Genomic DNA, 13,664 nt, shown 5'->3' on the forward strand with positions numbered 1-13,664 from the left:
TAGTTCACCCCCTTGCAATGCAGGGATCTCAGCTAAAGCATCCATGACAGGTGGCCATCCAACCTCTGCTTAAAAACCCCCAAGGAAGGAGAGCCCACAACCTCCTGAGGGAGACAGTTCCACTGTCTAACAGCTCTTACCATCAGAAATTTATCCTGATGTTTAGCCGGAATCTGCTTTCCTATAAATTGAAGTCATTGGTTTGGGTACTACTCTCCAGAACAGGAGAAAACAAGCTTGTTCCCTCTTCCATGTTACAGCCCTTAAGACATTTGAAGGTGGCTATCCCATCTTGAGAGTCCCATAGACTGCAAGAAGATCAAACCTATCCATTCTGAAGGAAATCAGCCCTGAGTGCTCACTGGAAGGACAGATTGTGAAGTTGAGGCTCCAATACTTTGGCCAACTCATGAGAAGAGAAGACTCCCTGGAAAAGACCCTGATGTTGGGAAAGATGGAGGACACAAGGAGAAGGGGATGACAGAGGACGAGATGGTTGGACAGTGTTCTCAAAGCTACCAGCATGAGTTTGACCAAACTGCGGGAGGCAGTGGAAGACAGGAGTGCCTGGCGTGCTCTGGTCCATGGGGTCACGAAGAGTCAGACATGACTAAACGACTAAACAACAACAACAAAATCCCCTCTCCTTTTAGTCTCCTCTTTTCCAGGCTAAACATACTCAGCTCCTTCAACTGTTCCTCATAAGGCTTCTTGGTTCTTGGCCCACTTCTCAGTCCATGTTGCACCCCAAATGTTTGTGGGAGCCAGAGCCCAAACCACATCTGGCATAAAGCATGAAGAAGCTCTTTCCTAGCTTGATACTGGTTTACTGATAAAGATCGTCGCAAATTTTTCCATTATATCCAATCTGGTGCAGAGTAATATGTTCCGGGAGTGTGAGGATTTCCACTTGCGCAATCAAACTCTCTCCCCCCCCTCCGGCCCCCGTATGCACCCTAAATTTGTTCTGGGGATTTTTTCAACCCTCCAGAACAGATTTGGGGCATGCATGGTGTGTGTGGAATTGCATTGCACAAGTAGCAATCCTTGCACTAGTGGAACATGTTAGTTGAACACCATCCCATTTCAGCGTTCGAAACTCCCATTGTTCTAGGCACATTTTGTGACAGGGAACTTCTTTCATGTGAGCAGTTTCTGAGCTCTGGGTGCGGTACTGCACCTCAGATTTCAGCTTAAAACTGCCACTGCTGGAATGAAAGGAGGACCTTTTTCTGCCTATCCACTTCCAGCCACTCTCTGAAGGCTGGAGAAGAGACCCTCATAAGAGTATTAGGGGGTGGGCAGGGGAAGCGTGGCTTTGTTTTTTGCAGTCCTCAGACCATGTGAAAAATGAAGATTTTAGCTGCAGTTTATTCATTTTCATATGTATGTGTGTTTTAACATATCATTTTCAACAATTATTAAACATACTTTTTTATATCTTATACAATTTTTTTTGACTTCCATCAATCACACCTGAAAATTTTCCAATCTTTTCACTTAATTTACATTTCTTACTTTCACTATTACATTTAAATATCATAACTAATGTCTCTCTTCTTTGCAATATTTCATATATTTCGCCTTACAAAACTTATTGTAGTCCTACTAGCGTGACTTGTTGATTACAGTTGCTCTTCAAATAGTTCATATATTTCTTCCAGTCATCTGTAAATCTCTGGTCCCGCAGATTTCAAATCCTTCCTGTCATTTTATCCAATTCTGCGTAGTGCATTAATTTTGTCTGCCAATCTGCAGTTCATTCATTTTTAGCTTTGTATTCTTGTCATAAAAAGCGCGCCTAGACATTCCGTTGTGGCGCCCATATCCTAGGTTTAAGATGCCATTTAACTCCTAGCTTTGATATCTCAGTTTCTAACACTGCCCAGTTCACCAAATGCATGGACCATTTCCTGGCTGAAGCCGTGAGGGTCTGAACACAATCCAGTTAAAACACTGTGCACTACCAAAGGTACTCTTTGTCTGAGCATTTGGTGGCTTAGGGTATGCTCTCATGCATCTGGCTTCGAGCTGGCCACATGTAGTGACAACTGCCAAGCTGTCACTAGGTGAAACATTTTTCACGAATCCGAGGACAGCAAATGGCGACAAATGTGGAGGCAAGTGTTGGCTCCGGCTTGCAGAAGACTTAACCCGCCCAAATAGTGCGGGATTCCTTCACTGCGAGGAAACAGCACAAGACACGAAGGTTCTCATGTTACAAGGCTGGCGAGTCGGCATGTTCCTGCTAGCAGTGGCGTGAGGGACTCTGTAGCCTCTCAGTGACCCCGAGCGAGTTAGTAAGGGTGTCTAGAACACCCAATCCCTTCTTTGTACTGACAGGAGGGTTATCTTAGGACAGCCACTCAGGGAATGACAACTAAATTTCCACAAGCGTGCAGCTGTTTGTGTCAGAGCGCCGGCACACCAACACACAAAAATGGAAGTGCTTAGGAGCACAGCAAGCTGCCTTGCTGGAGGTATTTTAGCAGAGGTTGGGTGGCCACCCACCATGGATGCTTTCGTTGCGATTCCTGCCTTGTGGGGGTTGGACTAGATGACCCTTGGCACCCCTTCCATTTCTACAGTTCTGTGATTCTATGAGTCACATAGAGCAGCGCATGGAAACGCCATTTACCTTCCCGCTGGAGTGGTACCTATTTATCTACTTGCACTTTGACGTGCTTTCGAACTGCTAGGTTGGCAGGAGCAGGGACCGAGCAACGGGAGCTCACCCCATCACGGGGATTCGAACCACTGACCTTCTGATCGGCAAGCCCTAGGCTCTGTGGTTTAACCCACAGCGCCACCTGCATCCCTTGCCTTTCCCCTACCCTGAAGCTATTTGCATTTCTAAACACCAGTCTGTACCTCAAATCTAGCTGGACGATCCAGGCTGCAGGTAAGCTTGAAAAAGAATAGCAAGCGAGTTTCACCATCACGATGTGAATCCTCTGCAAGTTGCAGTACTTGAGGAACTGAGGACTCCTTGCCAATTCCAGTGTGGGCTGATCTGATTCCAGACTAGTGTATGAATTGAAACTCTGTTATCCCTTAGATCCATTAGCGGTTCCCAATTGGTGGTCCGTGGACTGGCTGCTATATAAACAAGCAGATCAGTGATTCCTAACACTCTGGTTGTTTTGACAGCATTCTCAGCTTAAAAAAAAAAAGAAAGGGAACCAAAATGCATTTCAAATGTGTGTTGCAAGAGAGAATACTTTCAGGAATGCAGTGTCTTGAGTGACAATATTCTGATGCAGATTTAGTTGTGGGTTTAATATGTGCTCAGGTTAATGCAGAAATGTGGGGTGGGGTGGGGTGAGAGACACATGCAGAGAGGACATGGGCAGGAAATGGACTTACTACATCCTTATCAAGCTTTAAGCATGACCCATGGGTCTACATCTCCTTGAGTCCCATCAGGGGGAAAAGGGGGGGAGGGTACAGTGGTACCTCGGGTTACAGACGCTTCAGGTTACAGACGCTTCAGGTTACAGACTCCGCTAACCCAGAAATAGTACCTCGGGTTAAGAACTTTGCTTCAGGATGAGAACAGAAATCGTGCTCCGGCAGCGCGACAGGAGCAGGAGGCCCCATTAGCTAAAGTGGTACCTCAGGTTAAGAACAGTTTCAGGTTAAGAACGGACCTCCAGAACGAATTAAGTACTTAACCCGAGGTACCACTGTATAAGTAAATATATTATTATTATTATTATTATTATTATTATTATTATTATTATTAACAACAACAAATGTTTCTTCTTGATCCCCATATTCCTGCAACTCTACAAGTCTATGATACTCAACATGCTGGAAAAAGCTGCGTTTGTTTTGGATTTTTAGCTCTCCTGTGCCCTCTGCTGGGAAGTGCTGGTCCTTGAATGCACACACCCAGGGCACTGTTGAGATGGACCTTTTACCTGGCAAAGCCTCTCCATCTGGCTAATCTTCAGGTGAACTCTCTCACTGAGAGCTGAAAGCTCTGAGCTCATACAGTTCCCTGCAGTATATCAATTGTTCATCAACTTCTGAATGGCCCTGCTTGTTGAAGGGTTAAAAAAAAACCCCCAAAAAGCACTGCTACATGAGTAACAAGTGTTTTGGGTTTCTCTCATGCTACTAAACCCATGTGCAAAAATGCCTTGTGGCTTTCCCCCCTTATCTTCTGAATGCAACATCAACTGCTTTTAATTGAATTGGCTCACTTGGACCACTAAAGAAACATGAGTCCAAATGATTCTTTGGCTGTCTTTTCTCCTGCTGATCCTTTCCGTCCTTTTATCTTTTTCTTCTAACATCAGCATGTGATAAAGTATGTTGAAAATGAGCTGGATTCTAGGATTCTGTGTTATAAATCAAGCACTGCCAGGAGTTGTTTTAGTTTTCCAGTGTATTTCTTATCAATAAACAATTTGGTGTAACACGAGAACATTTTTATTCTGAAAGTGTGGCTCAGAGAAATAAGTTTGAGAACCACTGTATTAAACTAGTGTTTTATGTGAACACACATCAGGCTGGTACCTGCTGCCCTGCTTCTGTTGCAGTGTTGATGAAGCAAGAGTATCTGTGGAGAACAGGATGATGCCAGACTTAGAAAAGCCTTTGGTCAGACTCGTCTTACATACTTCTGCTCAAGGGACAATTATTGCAATTACTTTCTGTAATGAGCTGGCCTCTCTCTGTTTCTGCAGAGCTGAAGCCCAATAGTGTCAGATTTGCAAATGAATTCTGACCCAGTGGCTTGATGGGAGAGGTTGCGGGCTCCATTTCCTTGGAAGGTTTCAAGAAAAGGAACAGGAGGTATGAGGCATGCACTGAGGATGGTCAGCCAGCTGGCCGAGAGGCCGAGCTGGTTCCTCAGAGCAGTTTCCGCCGTGAGCCTATCAAATTTGAACCAAGATGTGGCAAAGGTTTGCTGCTCCCAGTTTCCCTTTGAGTATAGACAGCTGCAAATGCTGTTAAGAGGTGTAAGAAAAGGAAAGAAATCACACTTTCATGGTAGACCTCCCTTTGGATTTTTGTTGTGAACTGGCTAGGCCCGCACACATATCCTCTGTAACAGAAGGGCTATGGCATTTGAGGGAATCCTTCCCGTATTGACTTGCCTACCACAGAACCGCAGTTGAGCAACAGAACATTCTGGGCCATCTTCTGTCCTCAAAGGTGTGTATGGCTGTGTCTCTTACCCTGTAGAAACCCTCAGACTTTGTGACTTGCAGCCCCGGGTGGGAGGCTTCCTTACTAAATGGAGGCAATTAGTTAGAGACCTCAGTTGGTAGAGATGAAACCTGTCTGTTCAAAGGGTGCTATGGTGGAAACAGTGCCTGAGAGCCCTGTGGTCTGGAGTCACGCTTTTAAGTTTACTTATTAAAATTACCTACGTGAGTTTGTGATGACGCAGTCAGTCAGATTGCAGAACAATTAGCAAACTCTTTGGATTAGTTAGCATATTATTCAGGAAGAAAGTCGATGTACCCATTCCATGTTGACAAAGTTAAACAAGATTAAATCACGCCTCAGAAGTTCAGACCAGCACCTTTCCTAACAGTCCTGTCACTTGTTGTTGTTGTTTAGTCGTGTCCGACTCTTCATGACTCCATTGACCAGAGCACACCAGGCACTCCTGTCTTCCACTGCCTCCCGCAGTTTGGTCAAACTCATGCTGGTAGCTTCGAGAACACTGTCCAACCATCTCGTCCTGTCGTCCCCTTCTCCTTGTGCCCTCCATCTTTCCCAACATCAGGGTCTTTTCTAGGGAGTCTTCTCTTCTCATGAGGTGGCCAAAGTCTTGGAGCCTCAGCTTCAGGATCTGTCCTTCCAGTGAGCACTCAGGCCTGATTTCCTTCAGAATGGATAGGTTTGATCTTCTTGCAGTCCATGGGACTCTCAATCGTCTCCTCCAGCACCATAATTCAAAAGCATCAATTCTTCGGCGATCAGACCAGCTCTCACTTCCATACATCACTACTGGAAAAACCATGGCTTTAACTATATGGACCTTTGTGGGCAAGGTGATGTCACTATCAACTTCCAAGTTCAATGGCGCTCCAGGAAATGCTTGCTTCTCATCTAATCGTTTCGCCACCTTTAGATAAGTGTCATGGCTTTTGCAAGGAAACCTTGAATAATATACTTTGATCCGATCTAGTCTGCTTGATGAAACCTCCAGTTTAAGTGAAATTGAATTATATAGCAGATACTGCAACTGGGACCTTCTGCATACCAAGCAGGGAATCAACTATTGTGAAACCCTCCCTCTAACGCCAACTTCTTGTTTCGTTCATTCCCCTTTAGGTTGGTACATTCAGGACCTGGGAAAGGCTCCCCCCAGGCCGGGATGGATTTGTCCTTTGCTACCCGTACGGGTACGCGGCAAGGAATCGAAAGCCATCTCTTCAGGACAGAGACCGGCAGGGACCTCTCGCTGTGGACGCGGAGCATAGTTCAGGGTTGCCACAACGCTGCGGAACTCTCAATGGAAATCACTACCGGTGAGCCAAAGCCATAGGGCCACAGTCGGCAACTATCCTTTGAAATAGGCGTAGGGAACCTACGGCTCCCCAGCAGCCATGACACCTAAGTGGGAGAAGAGGGCACAATATTGCTTACCTCTGGTCTGTTTGCTGTCCAAAATGGCCAAGGGGTGCTGAAGGTCCCTTTGTCTGCTATATCCAGGAGTGAGCCAAACGAAGGGTTCTCTCACAATGTACAGTGGTACCTCGGGTTACAGACTCTTCAGGTTGCAGATGCTTCAGGTTACAGACTCCGCTAACCCAGAAATAGTACCTCGGGTTAAGAACTTTGCTTCAGGATGAGAATGAGCTATGGTGGCTCATTTACCAGAAATAATGTATTTAGCATTAACTCTGGAAGTGTATACAGTGGTACCTTGGGTTACATACGCTTCAGCTTACATATGCTTCAGGTTACAGACTCTGCTAACCCAGAAATAGTACCTCGGGTTAAGAACTTTGCTTCAGGATGAGAACAGAAATTGCGCAGCAGCGGGAGACCTCATTAGCTAAAGTGGTACCTCAGGTTAATAACAGTTTCAGGTTAAGAACGGACCTCCAGAACAAATTAAGTTCTTAACCCGAGGTACCACTGTATGCTGCTATTCGCACTCGGGAGAAGTGTGTTTTGAGAGCCTTTTGCTCTATTCACGCAGAGCTGAATTATATAATCAAGGAGAACCCTCGAGTTCAGGAGTTCTGCTGCAAGCCACAGAGGCTGGGCTTATGGGGTGGGCTCCCAGACCACGAGTTGCCATAAGGAAGACTACAATACGATACAATAATCTTTATTGTCATTGTCCCATACAACGAAATTGAAAAAATCTACATCAGACATTCAAAAACCAACAAGCCTGCTATCCCAACTATCCCAGCCTGGTTAGCCCCCTAAAAACTCTGATACCCCATAACTGAATACAATATACTCACATAGAGACTACCTTACACTGTGTTTAAAACCAAAATCGCATTTGGATAAAAACTGTTTCTCAGGCAGCTAGTCCTAGTCTTTATAACCCTGTATCTTATTCCAGAAGGCAGAAGCTGAAAGAGATAATTTCTGGGGTGTGCACTATCCTGCACTATCTCTGCAGCTTTCTTATAGCACCTGGAAGCATAGATTTGCTCCAAGGTGGGAAGAGTGCACCCAATTATTCTCTCTGCAGTCTTCACAACCTTGGACAGCGTTATTTTTCCCCTGACCGTGTAGTTCACAGACCAGGTGGTTCCTAGTTTGTGTCCCAGCTATTGTGAGCCAAGGCGCCTGTCACAGAAATTTTGCCTGGCTAGGACTAATTTGCAGGTTCAGAGAACCTATTAACCCCCCCCCATGCTTTTAATTATTACTATTATATACAGCTGCAGTCGGTATTACCTGCCTTCCAGGTATCTTCTCGGCTCCTGCTGATGCTCAGCCACGTATGCTGAAATATTAGTGCTACGCTGTTTTCCTGCTTGCAGTTATCGGAGCCTGTTTTCAGTAGTCATGGAGCCAATTAGTTCCCTATCCCCAAGCTTCTCTGCAAGCTAGAACCAAAATATTCAAAAGCCTTCAAATAGGCTTGTGACTCCCCACCCATTAACTATTACCAACTCGTGTGTGTTTTTCCCTTCAGCTTGCACCTACAAAGGCCAGGAATGCCGATTGACCATTCATTACGAACACGGATTCTCCCTCGCAGCTGAACCCCAAGATGGTGCCTTCCCCAAAACCATTCTACAGTTTCCCTACGAAAAGCTAAAAATGTCCTCGGACGATGGGATTCGGATGCTTTACTTAGACTTTGGAGGAAAGGAAGGAGAAATTGTAAGATTTTTATTTTTGTATTTTCCCCGCGTTGCCGTGAATATAGGTTGTTGTTGTTTGTAGAATCTGCTCCTTCGATAAACGTTTTGTTACTGGGTGACAGTGTTTGTGCAGTGCTGTGCTGCGAATTAGGTGCTTAAGAATTTGGAAAGTCTTTGAAAAAGCAGGTGTCATGTCACAATTCCTAGTAATCGGGAGACAGTTCCTTGCAGGCCTGAAGGTAAATATGCAAGGCTATGTGTACACTACAGGTTTTCTTAAAGAGGAAGTTTCTGATCCTGGGCAACAGGGAACCAGAGAGAGGGCCTTCTCGATAGTGGCGCCCACCCTGTGGAACACCCTCCCTTCAGATGTGAAGGAAATAGGGAAGTTTTAAATATTTAATGCTGTACTGTTTTTAACATTTGATTGGCAGCCGCTCAGAGTGTCCTATTGCTTTACTTTGAAACCGGCTACTGGAGGTGCACCTAAGGTTAGCTTCTCCCCCACCACTTTGCTCCAACTACCAAAAGATCAGCAAAAACTAGGATCAGCTGCATAGTCGGGAGAGAGAAGAGCTACATTTGACATCTCCAGCCGTTGCTTTGCAGAATTGCTTTTTTACAGCCCTATGGACCACCTGTCTGATTTAGCCTGCTGCATAAGTCACCTTCAAAGTGATGCTTTCATTCTAGTTTTGAGCTTACTGTAAGGATACTGAGAACTCCCCCCCCCCCATACGATCAAAAATAAAATTGTGGGTTGCATCGAAAGATCCCATTTCTGCTTACGGAACCATTCGTTTTGTTAGCAAGGCACCTTCGGGTGCAACCCAGATTTCCTTCTGTGTACATCCTTTATTGAGTCATACTTCTTCTCTCTTCTGATTTCAGCAACTGGACCTTCACTCTTGTCCAAAGCCAATTGTGTTCATCATTCATTCATTCCTTTCGGCCAAGATTACAAGACTTGGGTTGGTAGCATAAGCACAGTCTGAAGGAAGAACGGAGGAGCTGCCTGCACAATCTAAATGGCAAGGGACATCTCGGCAACAGCAGAAGCTGCTAGGGATATATATATATATAATATTCTGCACAGGAGCAATGCCCAACATTTGGACCAGCTACAAAAACAGAGCACAGAAAGGAGGAAGAGTTGCCGAGATGCTCGAGAGCAGGACATTTGCTTCGACTAACACACTGCAGGGGGAAACAAAACTGATGGCTTGTAAATAAAGGAAATAAATAAATAAATTGAAGGAGTAAATAGCTTAATACTACAGTGTGGCATTTCCAGTATACCTAACTGTGCCTGCAGCAGTGCTAAGAGAGCAGTGGTTTTCAAGCTGGGCTCTGAGAAACTGGGGGATGCCTCAGTTAGAAAATCAGCAATGTGAGAACAGCTCCCCTGAAGTCCACCATTTTCCCTGGCATCGCCCAGCCACAGTGGAGCAACAATCAACTTTAGGGTGCCCCTCTCTGTTTATGTAGCATGACAACTACTGCCCACAGATGGGGCTGGCAGTCTTTGTGGACTGATAAAAGTGTGTCCCAGAACATCCCAGAAATCTGCAGTCCATTATGGGTGAGGAGAGACAGTTGAACACAGATTTGGGCTGGGGTTCTGAGAGTATGCAGTTTGAAAACAACTGATGAGTGAAAATAAGGGCTAGGCAGATAGACAGAAGATCTGGTGAAAAGTTGTCAAGATCTTGTGCACCTGTGGACTTTGTATCCGCCGAGCCATCTTTCCGTTTTCAGAAAACTCCACCTTCCTGCCATTAATGCACCAGCCAGAGTAGTTTGCTTGTCCAGACAAAGGTGGAAATGGTTTGGAAATCTAGTTCTCTGTGACCATTGCACAAAAGGGCACTATTCCCAGGTGGAGAGGTCAGACTGAGGCAGCGTTGCCAAGCCAGGCCAGAGCAGGAGGAAACCTCAGAATTGTCCTTAAGTACTGTAGCTTAAGGGTTACAATGGCCACATGTAACATTCAGCTGTAGAAGCTGCTGTGCCCGTTCAATTAAGAAATCCAAGCTAACTTTCGTAAAATGGTGTTGCTCAGTAATAACTTGGGGTGAGAGAAACAGTCTACATGAAATTATGTTATGCATTTCAAATCTTTTACTCTAAAGCAGCGAAGATCCTTCTGGAAGAATTTTCAGATGGGGAGGCTCATTTTGAGCTTCGGCTAAAGGTCCTTCAGTGGTGATGCTTTCTGCTGATAGTCTTCCCATGAGCCAAGGCACAAGGGAAAGGTTCTTTAATTCCTTCCTTCCCAGCAACAAGCTTTGGCAACCCTATATTATGCCATTTCACTCCCATTTGCTGGCTTCTTGACCCAAGTATAGATCCGAACAGCTGCGGTGTAAGAACACCAGCAGCACTCGGGAGCAGCCAATCGCCATGGCAAAGTACCGTTTTATTGGGCTGGAGTAGACCCAGGGAAGTGGGTGGACTTAATTCAGTCATGACTAACTTGTCCATTGATGTCAATGGGTCTCCTCTGAGTATGACTTGGTTGGATACAACCCACAAAGAATCCTGCTTGAATGCAGTCTTCCAAATGCATCAACACTAAAACCCTATCTTGTACACACACACACAAAGAGGCAGAAAATGTGATCAGGAGACCCTGAGCTGGTGGCTTTCAGTATAACAATTATCCTTATTATTCATGCTTCCTGGAACACTGCTCATTTTTTCGATGTTGATTCCCTCTGACAGACAAAAGGGAGCTCAGTTGTGTTTCATTTTAATTGTGTTCCCTGGAAGTGGGACACGGCAACAAAATCTCTTTTTAGAGTTATTTTTGTACATGGGGGGAAATACATTGTTTTATATACAGAAGATACTGAACGGGATCCGTATTACGGTGCAGATCTTAACCATGGCTAACGGAACAAATGTTGCTAAGCACATCATGCACTTAACTTCATCCAGAACTGAGCATTAAGCCAGAGTTTCCTAACCAGGGTTTGAAGCTAATAATAAAACCCTGGTTATAGAGTATTTGCTTAGTATTAATAACAGCTATGCCTGATACTGGTGTAATTGTTATTGATGGTAAATGCAGGCATGGTGCAGGCAGGGGAGGGAAAGTACTGAAGCCCTTGAGAAGAGAGGGATATGATAATAGCGGTCTTCCATAAAGAAGAACCCCTTTCTGTCAATGTAGTATTTCTCTGATTTAGAGCCCCATGTGCGCACAGAAGACTCTATGGGCTTCCATGTTTCACTTGAATGGACTTAGGAGTGGAATGCATGCAGGGGTAGGTCTCGTTCCTGCATTTAAAGCATAGGAACACCTTTGCAGGTAAGAGATCTCCGTAAGTGGAATAAGGGTGTCCATGTCAGTTGAAGGATGATAGAGGGATATGTGAGGCTGGGCTGGATTTTTTTCTTTTTATGAAAAATAAAGGAACATGCAAATATACAGATGGAGAGCCATCAATCCATGCACTTGCCAACGTCACACAAAATACAAGTCCTTCGTTCAATACAACTGAAATTGCAAAGGGAGAGTGTTTATGGATTTGAATGACAGAAAATAACCCAGAATTACTGTGTATTGTAGGGAAAGTAAATGCATGTGTAAATTATACTGTCCTTAAACACTTTTTAAAAAAATCACTGGAATGTTAAAGATATACCTTCATTGTAAATAATCAGAATTTATCTATTAGTTATCAATTAATAAACAACACAGTATGTCATGTAATTTACGGTGCTCAGATTACAATATAAAGAATAAGCGAATAATCTGCAAAGAGAAAAAAATGTTATATATTTATAGACAAATTAAATACAGATTTTGGATCGACTCATATTTGGTTGGAGTTGATAGAACAAATTATACGGTGCTACTCAAGATTTGTAAGAATTTAGTTTAAAATATTTATATTTTAGAGGAAAAAATACTATATTTAATAAAAAATTCATTTACTGGAGTTTTTGTGGGGTTATATTTTATATGGGAAGAACAGAATGCTCTGAGAAAGCATTATAGTTACATTCAGTGACGCTGGCTTGATTAACCCCAGTGGAATTTCTACAACTGAGTTTTGGCTTGATAGCAGCAATTATTCTAGCTAAGTCTCCTTTTACAATTATCTCCCTTGAATCTTCTGAAACTGGTTGAAACTTACTGTGCACATTTTTGCTTTGACTGAGACATTCTGGTTCATCTTGGTTCATCTATGGGGGTCAGCGGTCAGGTCTAGAGGAAGAATATTCCTCCTGGTGGCCTTTTGGTTCAGGGTTTTTCAACAAAAGCCACTGTTCTTGACACTTAATTTGTTATCAAGCGCAAGAGGGTTTTGTCTATCTTGTAAAACTTTTATGGCTAGTTGGTTAACCACAAGGAAGGTACTGACAGAGTTATGCGCCTGGTAAATCAGGCAAACAGGAAAAGAAGATAACGCTGTCAACTACTTAGAAACCTAGCTTTTATTTTCTAAATAAAAAAGCTGTACAAACCGCATATTTAAAAAAAAAGCATAGACGATTTGATTGTGTTATTTATACAGTTTGAAATAATAATTGTGTGTGTATATATATATACACATACACAGATATATACACATAAGGCTCAATTCAAAGCCATTTTTTAAATGTCAGAGATCTTTGAGGGTATTACACTGCAGGAATCACTGGTTTTAGGGACTTCCACAACGTAACAAGGCACTCCCACGCTGTCCATTTAATGTGCTGTGCTTGCTCAAAATTGCCATCCTGGAATAGCAATGGTTTTAGCACATGTCATTTCTCCTTGCTCTTGTCTAAAACCCATTCAATGACCTGTAAACACATCCCAAGAAATGCACTTAGAATTAAAAATGAACATGAAACAAAGCTTAAGAGGTGTAAAATGATGCAATACAGAAATGTTGAATCTAATTAATACTGGGGCAGTTCTTTATAATTCAAGGATCTTCAAACAAAATGATAGCCAACAACTCTTACCAAACTCTGAATTCGCAAAACAAAGGCAGATATTCTGCTGGGCAAACAAACCATTTTACAGGTCACATTCCACAAATTAATACTAAGGGGACAATTTGGTCATCTTACAGACTCATCCAGCAGCCCAATGAAGCCACTATTTGAGGCAATTCAATCTAGATAACCCTGAGAACCCACTTTGATAACCCAAGCCAAGCCTAAGTAGTATTTGTAATATTCCTCCAGTACAGAAAACATAATCTGGACACATGCACAGGTAAGAGAATCTCACCTGTTTAACATTGCTGGTTGCAGCTTTCTTCATTTCATCAAATAGTCCCCTCGATGTTTTCAGATCCTAAATAAGAACCATATTGCATTACAAGCGGAAAACTTAATGGATCGCAGTGTTAGATTTAA

The 13,664-nt window shown here is 43.6% G+C and overlaps 2 protein-coding genes across 2 annotated transcripts in view; one reads left to right on the forward strand and one right to left on the reverse strand.

Moving 5' to 3' along the window:
• Positions 1 to 12,250, forward strand: part of SNTB1 (syntrophin beta 1) — a 109,969-nt gene extending 97,719 nt beyond the window's left edge. Inside the window, exons 5-7 of the mRNA XM_081874351.1 lie at positions 6,298 to 6,494; positions 8,132 to 8,322; positions 9,195 to 12,250. Of these exons, the coding sequence (XP_081730477.1) occupies positions 6,298 to 6,494; positions 8,132 to 8,322; positions 9,195 to 9,287 (481 nt within the window). The 3' untranslated portion in view covers positions 9,288 to 12,250. The remainder of the gene's footprint in view (positions 1 to 6,297; positions 6,495 to 8,131; positions 8,323 to 9,194) is intronic.
• Positions 12,251 to 12,732: 482 nt separating this feature from the next.
• Positions 12,733 to 13,664, reverse strand: part of MTBP (MDM2 binding protein) — a 36,683-nt gene continuing 35,751 nt past the window's right edge. Inside the window, exons 21-22 of the mRNA XM_081874125.1 lie at positions 13,537 to 13,602; positions 12,733 to 13,100 (exon numbers count right to left, since the gene is read on the reverse strand). Coding sequence (XP_081730251.1) covers positions 13,062 to 13,100; positions 13,537 to 13,602 — 105 coding nt within the window. The 3' untranslated portion in view covers positions 12,733 to 13,061. The remainder of the gene's footprint in view (positions 13,101 to 13,536; positions 13,603 to 13,664) is intronic.

Source organism: Podarcis erhardii (assembly GCF_964252035.2).
Source record: "Podarcis erhardii genome assembly, chromosome: 8".
Lineage (NCBI taxonomy): Eukaryota > Metazoa > Chordata > Lepidosauria > Squamata > Lacertidae > Podarcis > Podarcis erhardii.